Source organism: Podarcis melisellensis (assembly GCF_964234715.1).
Source record: "Podarcis melisellensis genome assembly, chromosome: 9".
Classification (NCBI taxonomy): Eukaryota; Metazoa; Chordata; class Lepidosauria; order Squamata; family Lacertidae; genus Podarcis; species Podarcis melisellensis.
In genome coordinates this window covers 59,131,173-59,154,990 of record NC_138541.1, presented here as the reverse complement: position 1 = coordinate 59,154,990, position 23,818 = coordinate 59,131,173, and the positions used below count along the sequence as shown (strand labels likewise).

The window sequence follows — 23,818 nt, the reverse complement described above, 5'->3', positions numbered from 1 at the left end:
TTTTATATCCAGGAGTAAGAAACTCCCATTTAATTTCCATAAGCTTGTCAAATCTGGATGTCCCAAATGTTCCCAATTCTGTCCAGTTCATGATGTTTCCATATTCTTGTCATTCTCTCTCCTCCTTCTGTTTCCCTGTTTTCCCGCAAAAATGTTCTTTTTCCATGACCTTCTTATTTTCTGCAGAGGCTTGTTATTCAGAAGCAAAACATTATGTCATGTCCCTTTCGTTTTCCAACTAAAGAATCCATTGTTTCCTGTAGTTTGTAGCCCTCTGTAGACAAAACAATGTTCCATTTCTGCAGTTCCCAAGAGATTAAAAGTTACAACTGTTCAGGTTTCCTGAGAAAAACACATGCAATGTCGCTCAGCTCCTCTAGGTGGATCGCAGTAACTAAGTTCCCTTCCAGATCGAATCCATTAGTCCAAATAGTTTGTAAATCCTTATTTGAAACAATTTGTATACAATTTAGAACAAATGTAACCGGCAAAGTCCTCAAAGCAAAGTCCCTGCTTTATTCTTCCGTTTTGACAGCCTTTGACAGCTGTCAAAACTCCCGATGCTCTTCCCCAGGTAGTTTCGCGGATCACTCCAGGGATTCCGGGGGGGGGGGTTGTTTTTTTAATACAAATTCCACTTTTCTCCTCCAGCACAGTCTTATAATTTTCCCTCGCAAAGTTGCTAATTCATGAAGATAGAGATACGCTCGATCTTAGTCGTTAAGTCCTTTGTTTTGGCTCTTCTACAATTAAGGGGTAGGCTGACTTCCTTTTTTCCACCTCCCCCGTTCGCTCCAGATTTTAAAAATTTATCCCTCTTTTTTAATCCATAATCCAATTACTCACGGGTTCTTCTTTTAGGTCCAGATTTTCAATAGAAGAAGTCAGCGCTCTCCGCCGGATGGCATGCGGCTGCGCTCGGCAGGGATAGCAGAGAACTCAAAGCACCACGCTTCTCCCCGGCGCCCGATCCGTAGCCTTTAAAAAGGCTCCTTCACGAGCCGGGAGGGCGCTAACGGTGCCAGCCGAGTCTCCATGTCCACGGCCTCACTCTGGCCGTGGTTTTTGAGGGTCCCCGCATCGCCGGTGCGGTAGGACCCAGCCCCTGCCGAGCAGGCTCCCTCCGGAGCTCGGAGGGAGCCCGCCATTCGGCGATGGCGCCGACCCGGAAGTGGATTTAGGCAAATAAAGATAATATGAGAGAGAACTCCTGGTTAAGAGGGTAGCATGAGTAGAGAAATAATCTGCAATTTACTCAGAGAAATAACAGAAAGCTGCAGGTTTGCAGCATCTCCAGTAATTGACTGTAAGTAACTCAGCTTCTATGCATGGGTAGGTGTGTGTGAAATCCATATGATCTATGCTTCCTCTCCCTAAAGAAATTGACTGGGAATTAATACTACAGCCCTAATCCTGCTTTACCTGGGAGTAAGCACCATTGAATTCAACGGAACTTTCTCCTCCAGCAGATATAATTAGGATGGCACCGTTAGTAAATGTTGCATGAGTTGTGTTGCTTCCAAATGTCTTGTTAATCACTATGAATTTTATATTGTTTACCTCCGTCTATCCACCAGAAACTCACAACTTGTTTTTCTGGTTTAAGAATGGTTATGAAATAGCAAAAGTAATTTCCCCAAGCTTTAACAATCCAGACAAAGCCACCTTCAACTGTATAATTGTCTGCCAATTTGCTGCCTGATTCCGCAACACTTCCATTTCACAAGCCTTAAGCCAGAGTTACCAGGCTCCAGTTCAAACTACTGGTTAAATGGAAGACAAAGCGACCAAGTCCTTCATCAGCCCCCTCTTGCACCTGCTGTAGTGAACAGGGCTCCAGGCATCATAGACAGCAAATAGGAAGGCAGCAGATGCATGGAAAAAGGCTATGTATGTGTTTTACAGTAAAGGTAAAGGGACCCCTGACCATTAGGTCCAGTCGTGGTGACTCTGGGATTGTGGCACTCATCTCGCTTTATTGGCCAAGGGAGCCAGCGTACAGCTTCCAGGTCATGTGGCCAGCATGACTAAGTCACTTCTGGCGAACCAGAGCAGCGTATGGAAACACTGTTTACCTTCCTGCCGGAGCGGTACCTATTTATCTACTTGCACTTTTTGGTTGATGCTTTTGAACTGCTAGGTTGGCAGGAGCAGGGACCGAGCAACGGGAGCTCACCCCGTCGCGGGGATTCGAACCGCCAACCTTCAGATCGGCAAGTCCTAGGCTCTGGTTTAACCCACAGCGCCACCCGCGTCCCTTCTGTTTTTACAGTACAAGCCTGTAAATGTCTACTCACAAACAAGTCCCATTGCATCCTTAATTTCCACCTTGCATTCGAGTTCCAGTTGTGACAGAGGCAGAAAACATAGCCACGCATTTTGCTCCAAATCAATATTCTACGCTAGTTTTAACACAAGACATTGTTTCAGAGGCATAAATTGTGTAATTTTAAAAGCAAAGAGCTACAAACCTAGCAAAATCAATGGGCATAAGTGTGGCCTTTGTTCTAGAGTTCATGTACATACTGAATGAGAATTAAGATGACCACTTGAAAAAGGGATCTGGGAAGGCCAAGCCATATGGAGGATTGCAGTCGCTGGTATTGGCTCAGGACACTGGGTTACAGATGCCGTACATGAATATTCTTGTGTCTATAAACTGAGGCAGCTGTGTTGGCAAACCAATAAAACAGAATGCTTGATTTTAATGTGATTGTAACAAGGGAGGATTGTTTTCCTTCTCTCGCAGCAGCAGCAGCCCATTGTTCTGTCAAGTAGCTTTTTAAAAACATAGGCACTTTTGCCTGTATTGACAGTTCCTTGTTCCAGATGCTGTCAGAGAGAGAAACATAAGATGCTATCGCATCTTGCTGGATGCTATAGCAAACCACTCCAGGGAGCCCCTAGCAGAGCAGGAAGTCAAAAGCCCTCTCCTGCTGTTGCTGCTGCTCAACTCAGCTGGAAGGAAGCCAAGAGCAAGCCAATTCAGCTTTAAGGTAAAAACTTGACATTTACTGTATTTCCCAGTACTTCAGGATGAAAGTCTCATGCTGGCCACTAGCCTCAGGGAGGGAGAATACAGTACTTAGGAGGGTGGCTGAAATGGGTGGTTGCCTGGAGAGACCCACCCCTCTCCCTGAGGTTTATAGTTTAAAGGGGAGTTGAAGAGGTGGAACTGGGCCTGTGAATTCTGACCAGCATTGAGAGGGGAAAAGCAACTTCTAGAATTTTGATGTCCGCTCGGAAGCCTCTCCAGGAATTTTCTCAGCCAGAGCTGGCTGCCCTAATTGTGGTCAGCTTCATGGTGGAGGGGGGGGGGAGCAAGATCTGGGTTCAGAAAGGAGGGAACTTCTAGACGGAACTTCTATAGGCTTCCTTCTGGCATTTGAAAGATTTGACTAACTCACAAGGAAGCATTAGATATTTTTCCCTTTTACAAATGGCAGTTCTGATATCCAACAAGAAAAAAAATAACATCTATTCTGAACACATTAGCATAAACTATTCTATTTCTTCTTCCCCTCAGCTAAGGTTTTCAAGATACCCAATGCTGAGCTCCGATTGACAAGGAAGCAAGTTTAGAAAAGTCTCGTTTTCTGTCCCAATATGGGGTGGTTCTGTCCTCAGGCTCAGTATTTCTGGAACAGTGTCTGTCAAGAAAATGGTTTTCCTGTTGCAAGAAAATTGTTCCCGTGCTCAGCCCTCTGGGTAAAAAGCTGGCCTCAGAGAAAATGTTCTTTTTTCTGGTAATTGGAGATGAACTCATGAGTGCCAGCACCTGCATTAACTGAAGTCTGCCATGGGCATAGCCAGAATTTTTGTTGGGGGAAGGACAGACCCTTTTTTAGGGGGGAGCAAAACCTCAGCTATGTATTTTTACTGATTTTTTAAATGAGGGGCAGCTGCCCCCCCCCCCGGCTATGCCCATGAAGTCTACTGCTCAAACCTTTGAGGCAAACAAATTGACAAGTTCTGGGCTGAACTGCATGTTCGCCATGGTACAACTTCTGGCCTAGAAGTTTTCTGATAGCAAGCTCAAGTCATCTCTGTGTGCTATTTAGGAAAAAAACTATGCATAACCCGTTGTCTTTTGCCTCACATCTTTGTTGTTGACATCAGCAACACCTCTTTGGGGTCAGTTGCTCTGGTGGTTTGTACAGTGGTACCTCAGGTTACAGACGCTTCAGGTTACAGACTCCGCTAACCCAGAAATAGTGCTTCAGATTAAGAACTTTGCTTCAGGATGGGAACAGAAATCATGTTCCAGCGGCGCGGCGGTAGCGGGAGGACCCATTAGCTAAAGTGGTGCTTCAGGTTAAGAACAGTTTCAGGTTAAGAACGGACCTCCAGAATGAATTAAGTTCTTAACCCGAGGTACCACTGTATTAGGGTGTCTTAGCTCCCACTCTGAGATGCAGTACTCAGACCCTGCTCAATTGTTACCAAAGGTTTTATCCTCCAAATCATTACACGGCCTAAACATAGAACAGGTTACAAAGTTAAAACATTCAAAGCAGAGCTCTGCAGTACTTGACTAGGCCCATACTAAGACAACACCTGATGCGCACCCTCTTTGGAAAAGGGAGGCAGGCACAGTCATTGGTGCAGTTTGTGTACTGAGTTATGGGACCTGACAACCTACCTGCAGGTAGGTTGGGACTATTTGTGCTGGCGCACTTGTCAACCAGGGTAGAATCTGTCCAACCAGCTCATTATCCAATACGAGCCCAGATTGCAGGGGGTAGGACTAGATCAGGGTTTCCCAAATTTGGGTCTCCAGCTGTTTTTGGACTACAACTCCCATCATCCATAGCTAGCAGGACCAGTGGTCAGGAATGATGGGCATTGTAGTCCGAAAACAGCTGGAGATCCAAGTTTGGGAAACCCTAGACTAGACGGTCCTCATGGTCCCTCCCCACTCTATGGTTCTAGGATTCTATGCTTCCCTGGTTGCTAGGGAGATCACACTAATAGGGAGCAGGGCCTGGTTGAGGTAGCAATCCCTTCTCTGCTGGAACATTAGGGCTGGGAGGTCTTTTTCCATCCACTCAGCCACTCCCTACTGCAAAGCTCAGCACTCCCAGATGTTATCCAGCTGTTCTCCAGCATCCAGCACTCTCATCCCTTTCCTCCTGCTCCATTCCCCCCTCTCTTTTGGAGTACTTTATATTGAGATGTATTTGTTGGGCTATACGAGATGAAAATCGATAAAAGAATATTTAAAAGAGTGATGGTGTATTTTTTGGTTGTACACATAGACATTTAATTAACAGTCAGGCGTAAGGAGTGTGTGAAATGAAGGCGTTTTCTACAATTACACCCCTTCAATACCTTTAGGAATTGTTCTAAGTCAAACGTCAAAACATTTAGGATCTGTCCAGGAGCACAGAACAATTTGGAGTTCTGCCTTCTCGCAAATGCCTAGAAGCTTCTGAATGGTGGCAGCCTTAATGAGATTTAGAGGAATTAGAAAAGACCTGACTAAGCGAGATGTAAGAAGAGATTAAAGATAGCTTTAAATAAAAACAAAAATCTGCTGCTGCTATCCTTCTCCAGTTCATCCAAGATTACAAGCTTCATGATGTGTGCATGGCAGGTGGAGGAGCATTTAGTTTTAATTTTTTTTGCAGAGATGTTGACTAGTCCTGGAAGTTTTAATTTCCTTTTGTCCTGGACTCCTCTGCCAAAGGCACATGGATGTTATATTCAGAGTAACACAAACACTGACGTTCATAGCTCACACTCCTGTGAGGAGTGCCACTGATCACCACATTTCCTTCCCCACTACGGCTGATACATGTGTTTGTGTATGCACGCATATGCTCTACCAGGTGCTTCTGCTGCTGTGGGAAAGAATGATGTGTTCAGTGAAATCACATGTGAATTGGAGACTCATTCATTACGGAGGCAATATGAGAGTAAACTACAAAGAATTGGCTTTTCAGAGGCTACTTCTGTGACTCCAAGTAGGAGTCACATCCAAAGGGATAAGTACCCCAATCTTACATTGAGTCAGGTGCTTCAAAAGAAAGATGTACAGCAGTGGTTTTCAAGCAAAGTGCCATGGCACCCTGGGGTGCCTTGAATGATGGTCAGGGGTGCTGTGGGCAACACTGGCCTTTGTCCCTCTTCCCTTCCCACCTCTGATGCCCTTTCACGTCTCTTCCCCCTAAAGGCTTGCACAGCTGTTTGTTGCAGCAGCCCTGGCTACAAGCTCCTCAGGCAAACAATGCCTCTGGGGCTGGCCAGGGGGTGTTGGTTGCCAGGAGCTGAGGTGGCATCAAAGTAAGCAAGGAAGCGGGCATGGGAGCCCAACCAGCCAGTCCGCCAACCCTATAAAGTTTCTGAGTCCAGCTCTGTTCCAAGAGAACTCAAGAGTGATGATACCTTGTTTTTTAAAAGCCAAATAACAATGATAGAAAAACAAAATATAAAACAGCACTAACAGATACCTTAGAGAATAAGTCTTTAGCTGCTGGTGGAAGCTAAACAAGGTATGAGCTGGTCTCTGTTTCCTGGATAGAGTGTCCCAAAGGGTGGTTAAACCTGTTGGGTCAAGCCTTCAACCTCTGATGGATGATTTAGAAGGATTGGGTCTGGCATCACTTTCTCTGAGTGTGTGTGCCAGTATCTATACTCAGTAGAGTTACATCTCAACATATCTCCTTCCTTGGAAGCATCTTCAGGGTTGAAGGTATATACAGTAGGCAATAAACATTCATGGAAGCCTTAAAGATTCAGTCAAGTGTAGGGATTTACTTGACGGACATACAGTGGTACCTCAGGTTACATACTCTTCAGGTTACATATGCTTCAGGTTACACACTCCGCTAACCCAGAAATAGTGCTTCAGGATAAGAACAGAAATTGGGCTCCAGTGGCGCGGTGGCAGCAGGAGGCCCCATTAGCTAAAGTGGTGCTTCAGGTTAAGAACAGTTTCAGGTTAAGTACAGACCTCCGGAACGAATTAAGTACTTAACCTGAGGTACCACTGTAATAGCATATTGGTAGCAAATATATACAGACATTCACCACTGCCATGGTCAAGGCAGGCTTAGAGCCTAACAAAGTCCAAGAGTCTCTCTGCTTCTCACACCACAAGACGCAAGCAAGAGACTCACAACAAGTTACACGGAACCATTGTTATCAGCACTTCCTGTCATGCTGCGCATGTCCAAAGAACAGTTCCCACAGAAAATGTCCTTGCACAGACTAAACAATCAGCCTTCTGCTTCTTTTTGAAACTTCTTCTTTGTTCTCTGTTTCTAGAACAAACGATGAGAGAATATCCAATAGAACCAAGTGGGGAATGTCCTATTTTGTATCCCTACTGTTCTGTGCCCTTATTGACCATTATGGGGTGAAGCACAAATCGGAGCTGATAAGATATCTAGAGTTGGATGATAGCTGTCACTTGAGACCGTCCTAAGAACCTTAGCCTTTCACAGTGCCCATGCGTAATATTCATATTATTAATATTCCTAAGGTGATGCTAGGTTGTTATCATTTTCTTAAGGGACACTATGGTTTGTAGCCAGTGCTAATCCTGCTCAGAGTAGACCCAATGAAACTAATGGACAATTAATGAAATGGTTATTAATTTCAGTGGGTCCTCTGTGTCCCTGAAAATTGTATGGCATACAGAAATCTGCAGGTGGAGTTTTCTTTCCTACTCCTGATGGGAAAACACCTGAACGGGTTGAATTTCTGCCTGACACAGCTGCTAGACATACAGAGTGCCTGAGGGGTGGTGTGGTGAGTGACAGCTATAAATAAAGGTGTTTATCGTTTTTTTCTAGCTCAAAATCTCAATCAACAATGGGGTCAAATATGTTTTACTAGGTTTTTGTGTTCTGCCTTTGGAATGTTGCTACTTACCGTATTTTTCCATGTATGCGACTAGTGTTTTTTTTAACCAAAAAATTAGGTTTAAAATTGGGGCTCGTCTTATACACGGGTCGTGCTGAGGGGTGTTTTCTTACTTTGGAGCCCCCCAAAATAGGGGGCGTCTTATACATGGGGGCATCTTATACACGGAAAAATACGGTACATTGCATATTTTGAAAGTACGTACTGCACTTCAAAAGGGTAATTTGTTCCCAGCTTCATTTTGGATTTTCATTATGGCAACGGCTGCTAGAGTGAGGCGATTTAAGGGATTGCCTTCATTACACAGAACAGCAGATTATGTTTCCAAGGTGAGCACACGCAAGCGCTGTAATACCATCTTATTGCAACCATATTGCTGGCATCCTCTTCACTAGAGTTAATTTATTCCCTCCTTCCCCTCTTCTTCGTTTTGTTCTAGATATACACTTTCCTTGGAAAGCGAAGAATTTCATTACCGTTCAGGATTTACTGCAGCACATGGAATGAATAGAATGAGGTTGGTATGTGTTATTTACATTGCTCAGTTTTGTTTAAAAGTCACAAATGAAAGTGGTGGTGGGTTATTAGTAGATGAAAGTTTGCCTAGGAATGCTACATGGAATTCAAGGAGTGGGCAATATTGAAATGCCGTTTTGCTGAAGTTGGCAACTTCCTGGAAGGAACACGCGCAAACTATGCATTACAAAATAAGAAACAATGTGCGTTTATTTTGCAATATATTGTGCAAAAAAACCCCAAAAAGCCCTCTCTGAGGCTGTTGATCATTGTGAAGCAATCACTATGCCTATACTGCGAGAAATTGCTGTTTTCTTTTCAAGATGCATAACAGATTAGTTGTAGAGAAACCAGATCAGTGATCAAATTGGTTTGATCCAAGTAAACATAAGCACAGTTTCCAACATGGGGCTTAATCCCTATTAAGGGTGTAACTCCTAATTGTCTACATCCCCCTGATTTCAGGGGTTGAGGGAGAGTTAAGCATGTATTTCACTAAACTATAGCAATCAATAGGATGTATGTGTGCTTAGATTTTGCTGGATCATACGCATAAGTCCTTTTTCTTTCTATTTTCTGATTATTTTTCTGTTATTCACTCTAGATAAAACCAGTCATGATGCAGCCTCACAAACTCTTTTAAATCCCATTGGTTTTAAGGGGAGGGTGTTTGAAATCAATGAGACATGGTTCTTTTCTCTGGATCATGCCTATGCAGATTGAAATCAAGCTTTGTTTTAATGTCTGAATTTCAATCTTGGATCCATTTTGCAGTCCTCTCCCAGATAACACCTTTCAATTATGACCACAAAGACCAAAGAGGCGATCAAAACCCATCACTCACATTCAGATGTTCACAGCTTGCCTATCCAGGGCGAAAACGAAAGTACAAAAGGAGTGGAAGATGGTGAAAGCAGGTGAGTAGTGTGAACCAGTTGACCGGTTTTTAATTTATTCATGGAGGATCTGCATGTGAATGACCTGCCTTCTTAAGTCCTTCGCTAATATTGCTATCACATTTTACTGTCGCAATTTTGTTAAATGTGTACTTAGCTATAAGCAATGCAATCCAAAACATATTTAGCCACTAAGTCCCATTACGTTCAGTGAAATATACTTCCTAGTGTGTTTAGGATTGCAGCCTTTTTAACATGGGGCACAATCCAGCAATTGAAATTAGGAGGGCTTATAATGGTTTAACATCAGCTGAACTTTGTTTTTTACTTGGCTAGACCATGCCATGCCACCTTATATATTGAACATCCTTTAATTGTAACTGTATGATTGCTGAAAACGCTCTTTAGTTTTGTGACTCTTCTTGTCTTGTTGACACAACACCAATAAGAACTTGGGAAACTGCCTATACAGAGTACATCTTCCTCAGATGTATACTTACTAGCAGAGAGGATGCGGGTGGCGCTGTGGTCTCTAAACCACAGATTTGCTGATGAGAAGGTCGGCGGTTCGAATCACCGCGATGGGGTGAGCTCCTGTTGCTCGGTTCCTGGTGTAGGATAAATTATGTAGATTGAAAATTCCTTTGAAAACAATACCGTTTCCATCCCATCAAAGTAAATGGCAAATTTTGGTTGATTTTAATGGATTTGGATAGACCTGCAAAGCGTATAGCTTTTCATAAACAAATAACCTTCGCTTTTTCGTATAGCTATGTAGATGAAAGGTGTTTTTAATTTTTATTCCAGTGCAGAGCACTAGTTGTTAAAAACAGCTGAGACCTTGCTGCCATCTGCAGGACGGCTGGATAAATGCTGCCGACTGCTGCTTTATAGAGTACAGTATAATTTGCCATAGGTTGAAACAGACCTTTGGGAGAACCATATACATGACACCTGCCTACAGAAGGAGCAAATCATTCTGCCTTGCCCATTTGCTTCAGCCATTATTGCTGGTTACTATAGTGGAACTCATCAGAGTTTAACAAGAAATGTCTTTACTATTGAATTATGGTGTTGGAGGAGACTCTTGAGAGTCCCATGGACTGCAAGAAGATCAAACCTCTCCATTCTGAAGGAAATCAGCCCTGAGTGCTCACTGGAAGGACAGATCCTGAAGCTGAGGCTCCAATACTTTGGCCACCTCATGAGAAGAGAAGACTCCCTGGAAAAGACCCTGATGTTGGGAAAGATTTGAGGGCACAAGGAAAAGGGGACGACAGAGGCCGAGATGGTTGGACAGTGTTCTTGAAGCTACCAGCATGAGTTTGACCAAACTGCAGGAGACAGTGGAAGACAGGAGTGCCTGGCGTGCTCTGGTCCAGGGGGTCACGAAGAGTCGGACACGACTAAACGACTAAAGAACAACAAATAGTGGAACTCATCAGAGTTTAACAAGAAATGTCTTTACTAGGCCAAGAGAATGCCAAGAGAATCTGGGGACAGATCTAGGGAATGATTTTTTTTTTTAATGTGGGGAAATTGGCCATCATTGAGTATAAACTGAAACCTGCATGGCAGCTAGGCGAGCCTGATAGTTTTGTTGTTTCTACCTACACTCCACCTATCCAAAATATAAATGTTATTTTTTAATATGATTGCAGCAGAAAATCTCCTATATGCCAACAACACACCTATTTCCCCTCCCCCCGTTACAATAATAGTGGCAAATATCAGTTTTTTAAATGTATTCCACAATTGATTGTAAAGGTGTTTCTTTGGTACAAAGAAATGGGGGGGAAAGGTAAGAGAATTAAATATACACTGCGATATGTAATAAGACTTTTCTGAAGGGATGGTTCTACTTTTATTGTAAAAGTCATATAATTTCCATCAATCTTTCAGCAAATCTGATGGCAAAAAGGAAAAAGAAAAGGACACAGTGGCCAAGGAAAATAAGGACAGCCAAGAGAGACAGAAAGATAAAGCTGAGAAGAAAAATAAGGAAGAGGAGTAAGTGTTTTTCAGGGCTGAAAATACGTTATAATTTTCACTTGGCTGGGCCTCACAGTGCACTAGTGACACTACTATATAGAATGGGTAGTGTTATGTGCTGAAGTTCTCACCCTGGGTCAGCAGGGGGATACTGTAGATAGTTCAGGTCCACATATGCAAATAAGGGATCGAAAGTGACGTTCAGTGATTGGATAGTTACAGAAAATGGTTACTGTTGCATTCTAGTGGAGCTCTATATAAGCAGGCTGGCTGAACCCTTCAGTTCAGTTCTGTTCTGGCCTGTGAATAAACAAGAGCTGTTTGAAGAATCGCTGTGTCATTGGATATGTTCACCCACAACCTAACAGGTAGCCTATAGGGTGTCCTCCAGATGCTGTGGACTACAACTCCCATCATCTATGACTGTTGGTCATACTGGTTGGAACTGATGAGACTTGTAGTTCACAACATCTGGAAGGAAATGTGTCAGCTCCCCTTGCTACCCAGGAACATGTGGGCTGGGCCGATGGCATGCTTATGGGCTACCATAGGAAGTTACCATACTATTTTTCACTTGACCCTGTTGCCTCTTCAGCTTCCAGACCTCCTCCTCCCAGTCTGCTCCCTCTTCTCCCTCTGACAATGCATCGTTGTCCCACCACCAATCCCCTGACTCTGTGCCTGCTTTCTCTGGGGGTTCACCAGCTGGTGCCCCCTCACCATTCTTCTTCTTCCAGCCAGCCCAAGACAAGACATTTGCCCACTAAAGAATCTGGCCGTTGGTCTGAAAAAGATTTGCCACCCCTGAATTGGGGAAAGCATGATGATCCATCCAACGTTAAGTACTTTTTATAGTGTAGTTATGCCTGTCTGCTCAGAAGTACCGTATTTTTCGCTTTATTGGACGCACTGGACCATAGGAGGGGGAGAACAGGGGGGAAAAATTCCCCCTTGTTCTCCCCCTCTAAAACAAGGTGTGTTCTGGGCATTCAAGGTGCGTTCACCCGAAGCCTCCAGAGGGTTCCTTTCGACCTGCTCTTTAGGGCTGGCGGGGGGGGGGGGGAGCTCTGCTTTCCCCCACCGCCAGCCCCAAAGACCAGGTCGGGGAACAGCGGGAAGGTGGCACTCCGCCTCCCCGCTGTCCCTTGAGCTTGTGGGGCTGGTGGTGGGGAGAAGCACTGCTTTCCCCCACCAGCAGCCTCCAAACCAGGTCAGGTTTGGAGGCTGCTACCCGCAAGCCTTGGGAGCCCGGCGGGAACTCCCGCCGGGCTCCCAAGGCTTGCAGATATCTGCTTGAAGCCCGGGCCGCGCTGCGCAGCTCCCCAGGCTTCGGGCTGCAGGCTGCTATCCGCAAGCCTTCCCGCTGCGCTCCGAAGGCTTGCAGATAGCTTCCTGAAACCTGGAGAGCGAGAGGGGTCGGTGTGCACTGACCCCTCTCGCTCTCCAGGCTTCAGCGAAAGCGTGCATTCGCTCCATAGGACGCACACACATTTCCCCTTCATTTTTGGAGGGGGAAAAGTGCGTCCTATAGAGCGAAAAATATGGTAAGTCCGGTTAGTTTGATGGCATTTACTCTCAGAGAAGTGTGTACTAGACTGCAGCATATGTTTCAGTAAACTCCTTAAAATCAATAGGAAAATGCTGCTGGCTTTCATTTATTATGGCTGTTATGTACCGCTTGCTTCTTAATATATTAATTTCCTTCTGCTTGCTGTTTAGGGAGAAGAAAGAGGTATTTGTTATTGATCCCTCGGGAAACTTGTATTACAACTGGCTGTTTTGCATCACTCTGCCTGTCATGTACAATTGGATAATGATCATTGCTAGGTACTTTAAAACAACACAGCGCTGCAGCATATTGATCTATATTAGGTATTTTGCTCTATCTTAAACAGAGAAATGAAAGGAAGCAAGACCCTTTCAACAGTAAAACAATTCTGCAGTGTCTAAAGGGGAAACCCATTAGATGGTTCAGCAGCTAACTAATGTGTTTGGCTAATCTGAGCTGTGAACAAGGAAGTCCTCAGCTCAAAATGTTACATCCGACTTGAAACTTAGGCAGGCCACAATAAACATCGGTGCCATTTCTCCCCTCACTTATTGCAGTGTGGAGAAAGCAGTGCTTACTTGTCTGTAATGATTGCAGATATAATGTAAGCAAACAGCTTTGGACATTCGGGAAATGTATACAAATGTTGATGATTTGCTGAACCATATTGTGATAAATTTAGATGCAGAGCTTCTCTGTGTAATGAGTGTTGCCCTAAATTTGATTTAGCCTCAGCTGCATGTGGGATGAGAGAATTTTGATTTGAGCCAGGCGGACAGCGAAAAGATGATGCGATTGCTCTGCTATCCATTCCATCAGCATATCATAATTTGGTTATTTTAAACCTAAGCACTGATGAGCAAGCAGATCAAGATACAAAGAATACGCTTCAACTAGTTCTCACAGATACTTTGACCTGTGCTGGGAGACGCTAATATTACTTTAACCAATGTTGGGATTCATTTGATTTTTAAACCTCTTTTTGGCTGCATTTTGCCATTTCCCCTAGAAGCTCAGACCACAAATGAGCAAAACATCGTAAACTTTGGGGAAGTGTTCTTTTGCATTGGCATGGTATGGGTTTGTAGTGGAATATATACAAACACTTAACACTGAACAAGAGCGAAGTAAAAAGGTCACTCATTGTGTACAAATCATGGGAAATATAAACTGAGAGTCTTCCTTCAGTCCCACTTAATTGCCTAATACTGATGGAAGTAGATTTCTATAGATCACCCGAATGCCCTTTGTTCTTTTGTGTAGGACAGAGGTAAGGAAACTGTGGCCCTCCAGATGTTGTTGGACAACAGTTTCCATCATCCCTGATGCTGGGCCATGCTGGCTGGGGCTTTTTGAAAGTTGCAATTCAACAACATCGGGGTGAGGGGGTGGCAACACAGGTTCGTTATCCCTAGTTTAAGGCCTGCATTGCCAAAATGCTTACTTCCAAATTCTAAATTTTGAAATTCTGTTTCCTTTCTTACCCAGAGCCTGCTTTGATGAACTTCAAAGCAACCATCTAGAGATGTGGTTCATTTTTGACTATATATCAGACATTCTCTATGTTGCTGACATGTTTGTACGTACAAGGACAGGTAAGAGTATGCTCTGCTGAATCATATGGTCAGTAATTTTTTTGTCTGTTATACTACCTTGTTAAAAAGAATAGCAAAGACAAGGTAACCTAGTAAGCTTTCTTTAGGGAGGGTTGTGCAAGACATTGAAAGTGTCTATGTGGAAAATGGCCCATCTTAAAAAGTCACCTATTTCATCACCAGAACTTATGTATCATATTCTGATAATAACATCCCACTTTGCCTTATCCAGCCAACTTAAGGCTGTCTCTTTATATAGTTCTAGATAGCCGGTAGGTAGCCATGTTGGTCTGCCATAGTCGAAACAAAATAAAAAAATTCCTCCCATTAGCACCTTAGGGACCAACTAAGTTTGTTATTGGTATGAGCTTTCGTGTGCATGCACACTTCTTCAGATACGCTGAAACAGAAGCCACCAGACCCTTTATATAGCGTTTATTGGAAGAATGATATTTTGGTTGCTCTCATTAATAAGTGACAATGCATATTAAGGCAGGATAGGAGTACCACCTTATTTATTTTAGAAAATGTATAGTCTGCTTTTAAGGCTTAAGTGATTAAAATGACTGTGTGGGCAAACAATAGTTTAAACCACCAAAGGCGAAATGCAACAATCAAATAAAATCAAGCAGCCCTAGTAAATTCTTAACAGCAGCTGCTTAGAATGCAGCAGATCTCCAGCTCAGCCAGCTGATTCCTGGCGCAGCCAGTGTATGGTCGCCAACATTAGCTCAGCTGAAGATAGGCTAGTATAACTTGCACATCCTGACTCAGCTTGCTGAGCTGAGGCTGGATTAAGTTCAAAAACAGGAAATTCCAGGGGTGTGGGGCGGGCAGCACTGGCTGGGGGTGGGATTTAGATTGGCCCCTAAGCCTGTTCAGCCCAGTCATGGATGTGGCAACCCAATGTAAAACACTATTTTAAAAGCTCATTTCCCCTCTGCCAGACTCAAGCACAGCAGCAGCCACCCCACAGCTGAATGAAGTTTGGATTTGGTCGGATTCCATCAGATACTGGTGAATTTGGGTTGCAGAGTTATACTTGATTGCACAATAACCCCACTTTCCCAAAAACACTGGTTTTCTTGTGATTAAGGAAGTGATGGAGCAAACATGCACTGGAAAGTGTGGGATAACACATGCTTTGATGAGCAGGATGAACTCTCAATAAACGGGTAATCAAGCAGTGCCCACAATTTCGTGATCTACATGTCATGGAAAAACTGTGAGGTTTTCCAAACCAAATGAGTTTCTTCTGCCATCTGGAGAAGTGAGGACAGGAGAGAGCACTTGAACTTGTCACTACTTCCTTCTTCCAACTAACCGCAGGGTTGGACCAGGAGCATTCCATTTGAACCAACTCCTTTCTTCTGTTTGACCGTCCTCAGGATGTTTGTAAAGATAAACGAAAGGGGCACTAAGTTTGCCATCTCATCTCCTAAGCAAGGATTCTGTACACCTTGATACAGTGGTAAAGGTAAAGGGACCCCTGACCATTAGGTCCAGTTGTGGCCGACTCTGGGGTTGCGGCGTTCATCTCGCTTTATTGGCCGAGGGACCCAGTGTACAGCTTCTGGGTCATGTGGCCAGCATGACTAAGCCGCTTCTGGCGAACCAGAGCAGTGCACGGAAACGCCGTTTACCTTCCCGCTGGAGTGGTACCTATTTATCTACTTGCACCTTGACGTGCTTTTGAACTGCTAGGTTGGCAGGAGCAGGGACTGAGCAACAGGAGCTCACTCCGTGGTGGGGATTCGAACCGCCGACTTTCTGATCGGCAAGTCCTAGGCTCTGGTTTAACCCACAGCGCCATCCGCGTCCCATTGATACAGTGGTACCTTGGGTTAAGAACCTAAAACGTTCTGGAGGTCCGTTCTTAACCTGAAAGTGTTCTTAACCTGAGGTACCACTTTAGCTAATGGGGCCTCCCACTGCTGCCGCACCGCCGTCATGCAATTTCTGTTCTTATCCTGAAGCAAAGTTCTTAACCCGAGATACTATTTCTGGGTTAGTGGAGTCTGTAAGCTGACGCATCTGTAAGCTGACGCATCTGTAAGCTGAAGCATCTGTAACCCAAGGTACCACTGTAGTACTGGTGACAGGAAAAACAGAATAGTTCAGTATTTTCACCCAGTTATGGTTCCATTGGAGTTCACAGTATTATGAAAAAAATGGGGGGGGTGAATACTGGTGTCCGTTTACCAAATTATGTCATTTACCTGCTTCTAGATTCCTGATTTGGTGTGGAACTGGAAATACTGTATGATAAAATTCTCAGCACTTGGCAGGATAATACAGATAACTGGTTTACCAAGGAGTTACTAAATTATCATATATATTTGCCCTTTGCCATGTCAGTAAAAATAAAACAAAACTGCATCACAAAGTTATTTCTGCATTTTATTTTAGGTTACCTGGAACAAGGTTTGTTGGTGAAAGAAGAACTTAAACTTAAGAAAAAATATAAGGGAATGGTACAATTTAAATTAGATGTACTTTCCATCATTCCAACTGATCTACTTTACTTCAGGTTAGGCTTGAACTATCCAGAAATACGAATAAACAGATTACTTAGAATATCACGTATGTTTGAATTCTTCCAGCAAACAGAAACAAGAACAAGTTACCCAAATATATTCAGAATTTCAAATCTTGTCATGTATATTATAATTATTATCCACTGGAATGCATGTATGTATTTTTCAATCTCCAAAGCTATAGGCTTTGGAACAGACACATGGGTCTATCCCAATATTAGCCACCCTGAATTTGGCCGGCTGGCTAGAAAGTATCTTTACAGCCTTTACTGGTCAACACTGACCTTGACAACTATTGGTGAAACACCACCTCCTGTGAGAGATGCTGAGTATTTCTTTGTCGTTGTTGACTTCTTAGTTGGTATATTAATTTTTGCTACCATTGTTGGTAATATTGGTTCTATGATCTCCAATATGAATGCCGCCAGGGAAGAGTTTCAAGCAAGGATTGATGCTATAAAACAGTACATGCAATTTCGGAATGTGAGCAAAGACTTAGAAAACAGAGTTATCAAGTGGTTTGATTATTTGTGGACAAATAAGAAGGCAGTAGATGAAAGAAAAGTCTTGAAGTATCTCCCAGATAAATTACGAGCAGAAATTGCCATCAATGTTCATCTGGAAACTTTAAAGAAAGTCCAGATTTTTGCAGACTGTGAAGCTGGGTTACTGGTTGAGCTAGTCTTAAAACTACAGCCTCAGGTGTACAGTCCTGGAGATTATATCTGTCGGAAAGGTGACATTGGGCGAGAAATGTACATCATCAAAGAAGGGAAACTTGCTGTGGTTGCTGATGATGGAGTTACTCAATATGTGGTCCTAAGTGATGGCAGCTACTTTGGGGAGATTAGCATTCTTAACATTAAAGGTAGCAAAGCTGGAAATCGGAGAACAGCTAACATTAGAAGCATTGGTTATTCAGATTTGTTTTGTCTGTCTAAAGACGACCTAATGGAGGCTTTAACAGAATACCCAGATGCAAAGGCCTTGTTGGAAGAGAAGGGAAAGCAAGTCCTTATGAAAGATGGACTGCTGGATTTAGATGTTGCAAACGCAGGAAGAGATCCTGAAGATATCGAGGAAAAGGTCAACCGAATAGAAGTAATGCTTGACTGTTTACAAACAAGGTTTGCCAGACTTTTGGCTGAATATGGTGCTGCACAGCAAAAATTGAAAATAAGGCTAACACAAGTTGAGAGCATCATCAAAGCGCCTATGGATTTTGATTTATCAAATTTAGAAGAAACTGAAGAATGAAAAGAATAGAAATGTAGATAATGTAAGCACTGTCGAATCTGTAATAAAGAGTCTAATAAAAGACAAAATAAGAAGGCTTCATTGAACATGGAATCTGTTAATCTTGACTGATTTTCTTTTTAAGCCAAGCATGAAGGGTATTTTCAATAATTTACATTTTATCTGTTATGTGACTTCAGAAAATATCACTTAATCTAGATGATAAATATTCTAAAATCCCAATGGATCAAATTTTAGGTTAATTTGAACAGGAATCATTTTGTACAGTTGTATTGCATGATTACATTTTATATAGTGCCCTGTACAATGCACCTAGTATCAAGATAGTTGGCTGGACTCCTCAGCAGTCATTTTGATTTACAGATGATAAGTTTGCTGCACTTTCCACTCAGAACAAAGTCACCGCTGAGAGAACGTCTTTGTTTTGTAGCAACAGCCCAGAAAATTAGCAGTAATTATAAACAGTCAGTTACAAGTTATCGGGAGAATGTGATGCGATAAAATTCCACACTGTTTAATAAAATATTTAATTAAATCCTTGTGAAAAAATTTGCCGTTTGTATTGACTGCCTACAAATAACCTCTGAGGATCGTGTGCCTAAAGGGGTTTCTTGAGATGCAGCTATAAATTCTTACCAGGAGACCTCGTATTCTGTGATTATCAACAGTTTTAAACATAGAGCTAAATTATTTCTAGACTGCATATGGTGACTAGGTACAGTAGATTAAAATATAGGCATATTCCCTGCCCAAAGGTAGCAAGATTGACTCCGTAAAAAATGGATGAGATGGAAGAAAGATATGGCAGCAGGAAGAGGTATATTTTGGAACATGTACATTTCAAAATGCAGCACTGTTCTGTCAGTCTGCTAATAAAGCAAGGCTTTCCATTCAGCAGTCTTGATCTGGAAATTCATATAAAGGTCATGTGGTTTTTTAACCCTGTGTTCTTTCCTTGGACTGTGGTTGGGAAGCTGTGCAGGTACAACTGCTTCCTGGGTCCTTCTGGTCAGTAGTTTGGACCAGGCTGATCTTCTCTCGGTAGGTGACCTTGATGTGGGGAGGTGATGTAATCTCTCAGCAGCCCTTAGTGTTCTGCAACCTCTTGATAAGCACATTCCATGTCTCAGTTCTGTTTTGGCAAAACATGTTGTGTATATTTAATATTTGTGCTCTCGCTGGTCTGTATAGGCATCCCAAAAATAGGAGGAAAAAAATTATTAACTCTTGGTTTACACAGAAAAAAGAACTTGTACTGCAACAATTAGTGACTATTCTTTGTAGTACACTAGCATTTTGTGTTTAAAGAAGAAAATATCAGTTAGCTACAGTCTGGATTAGGTCGCCTGATTTTAAAAAAGGGGCTTGGGGGATTTGCTTGCTTTTTTCAGTCCTTGGGAGAGACTGCTGAAACCTGAAAAACAGCACTTTTGAAGTACCAAAATGTGTATGCACACACAAAAAAGTTTTTTTCAACTGTCCTCAAAACTTTTCCTTCTGCATGTTGCTTTTCTTCTTCTTTTGCCATGGGACTTTTTTTATTCTGAAGAAGCCTGACATGCAAATTGATTGTCTGAATGTGATTAATGTCAAGTGGTTTTGCTAAGTAACACAAACTGGAGGGGTGGGCTGGGGAGTCCAGAGAGCATAAACTCCCAGAAACATTTCGCTGAGCAAATCTGGAACAAAACTTAGCTGTAGTAACTAATGGCAACATAGTAGTAGTAGTAGTAGTAGTAGTAATAAAATTGTCTACTGCCCTTCATAAAAAATAAACCAATAACTTCCCCTCCCACAAACACATTTTAAAAACCACAGAATGTTAATCAGCCAAACGCCTGGTTGTGGAGAAATACTTTTATTATGTATTAAATTTGTATAGACCAAAGTGACCCTGCAGGAAAAACACTGAAATATCTGAGCCTGGGCGAATGAGACCTTGCACAGTTCCCTGTCGGGGGGAAACAGGCGGGGTCTAAATACCAGATGGGCGTGGAATAATAATAATAATAATAATAATAATAATAATAATAATAATAATAATAATAATTTAAAATATATTACTATATGTATAATAATAAATTATGCATATAATTGCGCAAAACGGAAGCGCTCGACGGCACTCCTTCTGATGCATTCTGGGTGCTGTAGTTCTCCGTGGATCACTTCGGAGGCCGCCGGTTCTTTATGCGCCGCACAGAAAGAGAGGGGGGAGGAGTCCTGCCACACCACGGTTCCGGTGTTTGCACTTCCCACTTCCGATTCTCTGCCGCGAGGGATGCCGGGAGTTGTAGTTTAGGCGCCGGCACGCCGCGAGCTGCCGAGGAAGGGCGAAGCGCTACGTCGGCTACACCTGGATCCTTCCAGCTGCTGCGCCTCATCCTCTGAAAGCGGGCGGGCGGCGACGGGCTGCTCCGTCCCGGCTCTGAGCGAGCGACGGGCCTTGCGGCGGGGAGGGAGGTGGAGGAAGAAGGATGGAGGGGGCTTGGCGCCAGGGCGGCCGTGGCCGGGGAAGGGGCAGAGCCGGAGCTGGCGGGGTCCCTGCAGGCAGCGGACCTGGCGGCCGGGGAAGGGGAAGGGGAGGCGCCTCCCCGGCCGCCGGGGCTTGTAGTAATAACGCCGCAGGAGCCCGCGGTGAGTATTTTCACAACCTCACACACCTACCGTAGGGGGGGGGGACACCCCCTCATACTCCACTTGGGGCCCAGGTGAAATAGGAAAGGCATGAGGCGGTGTGTTTAAAAATAATAATAAAATAAAATGTATTGAAGGGAGAGCAAGAATGCAGCTTTCCTGCAGCTGCCTCAAGAATGAGTGCATTTAATTTATTATTTTACACTGTGTGTATATGTGTGTGTGTGTGTATATATATATTTATATTTCCAAAAAGGCTTCTTGGTATGGTGGGATAGGAGGCTTAGATACACCCTTGCATAGCTTCTAATCGCCCTGAGCAGAAGCTGAAATCTTGTTTGAAGTGTAGGTATCTCCATCAGGATACAAAACAGTTCATAATAGGGACCATTTTTATCTAAGGTGGACTCTCTTAAGCTCTGTGTTTTTAACATGTACAATGTACGCTTGTTTTGATCCGTATCAAGGTTAATGTTACTATGTTTTATACCCTGCCTTTCTCCCTAACAGGGACTCGAGGCACCTTACAATAAGAGCAGTTGAAAACTGTTGGGCGGGGAATCATTTAAAACAACGACCAATTAAGCATTGGTAGAATTAAGGCAAATATAAAATGTATTAAAAACATAATTACAATAAAAAGGCACCAGCCCTTCACTAAAAACAATCGGTTTCCCAAAGCCTGCTCAGTTATTTGATACATTGGAGCTGAGAAGTGGGAGCATGCCTGATTTGTGTGGCTGCTGCTGTAATTATTGAACATTTAGGTCATTTGCGATATTGTTGCTGTGTTTGACATGGCTGAACTTATTTGAAAACTAGACAAGTATTTATATGCAAATGTGCTTACATGACGCTCATTGACTTCCCCCAAAAGAATCCTGGAACTGTAGTTTACCCCTCACAAAGCTAGAAGCCCCAGCACCCTTAAAACTGCAGTTCCCAGAATTCTTGGGGAGAAGCAATGACCTTTAAATGTATGGATGTGGAGAATAGAAGCAGCTATTTGGAATAGATAGGCAGCCAATGGGTGTATGAAGACTTAGGCATTCCCTTCCACTGCTGCTTTGCTCCAAAATGGCCCCTTCTGAAGCAGGAAAGAAAGCTGTTAAGGGTTTGATTATCCACATTTATGTGTAACTCTAAGTTGGGCCCTTAGATACAAGCCATTGTATGCCTTCTTCACCTTTGCAACAGAAGTGCAGGTGTAAATGAGCTTGTATGCATTGCTTATGCAGTAAGAACCAGGGAAGTATAGGCTGTGTTTCAAGAAAATACTGAAACCAGCTGTGAAGAGTCATGTGCCCCTTCCAAGAATGCCAGAAGATAATCGAAACCGTGCCAGGGTGTGGCCTTTGTAAAAAAATCTTCCTTTTAAAGCATCTAATGTTTGCCTTGTTGGTTAGATATTTAAACAGAGTTTTTATTAGTTGCATTTATTTTTCTGAAAGATGCTGTCACATTTTAAACTCTGTTTAAACTTTGTTCCCCTAACAGAGCTAACCTCTCAGAAAAAATTTGATGAAATTAAGAAGGCTAACCAAGCTGCAGCTAGAAAGCTTGTTGAAGATCAATTTAGTTCCTCCTCTGAAGAAGAAGATGAAGATATCAAAGGAAAACATGGAAAAATATTGGCCAAGACATTTACCACTTATACAAATCAAACTGGTAAAGCTTTTATTTATTTATTTCACATGCCCTTGCCTTATGAAGACCTACCTATCACTACACTGAGATCATTATTCAGATAATGATTTCTATAATTGGGGTAGTAACACATTAATGAATGTTTATATTATAGGAACCATACAGTATGTATGTATGCTCAGAATTATAGCTCAATCTATCACAAAAGTGTAACAGTAAATACAGCAGCTGTAGGAGACCGTATAACACTGTTCTTAAAAGATCTGCACTGGTTGCCTATTCACTACCAAGCCCAATTTAAGCCTAAATGGCTTGGGACCTAGTTAACAGAGGGAGCCCTTCTCCCTGTATCATTCAGCCTGTGAGTTGAGATTCACTGGAGATTTGGGTGACTGAAACTTTGAAAAGTACCTACTCTTTGATAGTCCCCTGATTACGAAACAGTCTTCCCACAGACATTAGTCTCTTAGTAGTCATTATATGTTGGGGTTTAGAGAGGAATGGCCTTGATTCATGTATGGGTTCCATTCCAGACCATCAGTAAATGTTAGCGTGGCATTTTGTTTTACATGGAAATAAGAGCTTCACAAATAAGCTTTTGATTTATCCTTTGGCACCGGTCCTCTAACATTAGGATAAAATAGCACTGACTACTGCTTTGTACAAAAAACAAAATTGTCTTCCTGTCTTGTTCAAAGATGGAGATGCAAGTGAACTGGAACGCACAAGGCAGTACATGAATGATGCTTTTCAGTCTGGGGCAATGACGTGCTTGATATGTATTGCTTCAATTAAGAGAAACCAAGCGGTAAGCATCTTACACTATAGAGTATTGTAACAGTACCACTTCTTCAACATTTGCTGTTTAGTTGGAATGTATTTGCTCTTCAGTTAGAGAGGGCATATAAAGAAGTATGCTTTCGACTGCGCTGTCACTTCATCTTTGGAATTCCTTTCAAAATGATGTTGATAGCTTCAGAAAGTGATCAAAAGCCTCTCATTTTTCAGACATTCGTATTGTGGCTGGGCATGAAAAAGTAATTTTGTTTTATTACTTTTGACTGCCTGAATTGGGTCCAGCTGCAGAAATCCAACCTGTTGTCTGCATCCCGTTACATTTATTTAGGGAATCATCAACACATCCCCCCCCTCCCCCACCTAAGAAACCACAGTAAGAGCTAGTGGTACAATTGAAATTACTACTTCTGATACTAAAATTGCCACGTGTTGAAATCATCAGTCAAGCTCTGGCCTTCAGCACTCTCTCACTTGTGCACTCTTGCTCAGAATGGGATGGATCCTAGCCAGGACATGCATACTCTGAAA

General features: G+C 42.9%; 1 protein-coding gene across 6 annotated transcripts in view; it reads left to right on the top strand.

Moving 5' to 3' along the window:
• The window catches only part of NFXL1 (nuclear transcription factor, X-box binding like 1), a 79,862-nt gene that overhangs the window by 4,199 nt on the left and 51,845 nt on the right, over nt 1–23,818 (top strand). The window contains exons 3-11 of one of the 6 annotated variants that reach the window (XM_081924416.1): nt 2,830–2,996; nt 3,527–3,708; nt 8,309–8,386; nt 9,160–9,302; nt 11,184–11,291; nt 12,993–13,100; nt 14,311–14,417; nt 22,343–22,513; nt 23,191–23,300. In XM_081924416.1, coding sequence (XP_081780542.1) covers nt 9,187–9,302; nt 11,184–11,291; nt 12,993–13,100; nt 14,311–14,417; nt 22,343–22,513; nt 23,191–23,300 — 720 coding nt within the window. In that variant the 5' untranslated portion in view covers nt 2,830–2,996; nt 3,527–3,708; nt 8,309–8,386; nt 9,160–9,186. Of the gene's footprint in view, nt 1–2,270; nt 2,997–3,526; nt 3,709–7,616; nt 7,779–8,308; nt 8,387–9,159; nt 9,303–11,183; nt 11,292–12,992; nt 13,146–14,310; nt 14,418–20,517; nt 20,846–22,342; nt 22,514–23,190; nt 23,301–23,818 lie in introns of those variants that run through there. The other 5 variants (XM_081924412.1, XM_081924414.1, XM_081924413.1 and 2 more) reach the window with 5 other exon arrangements.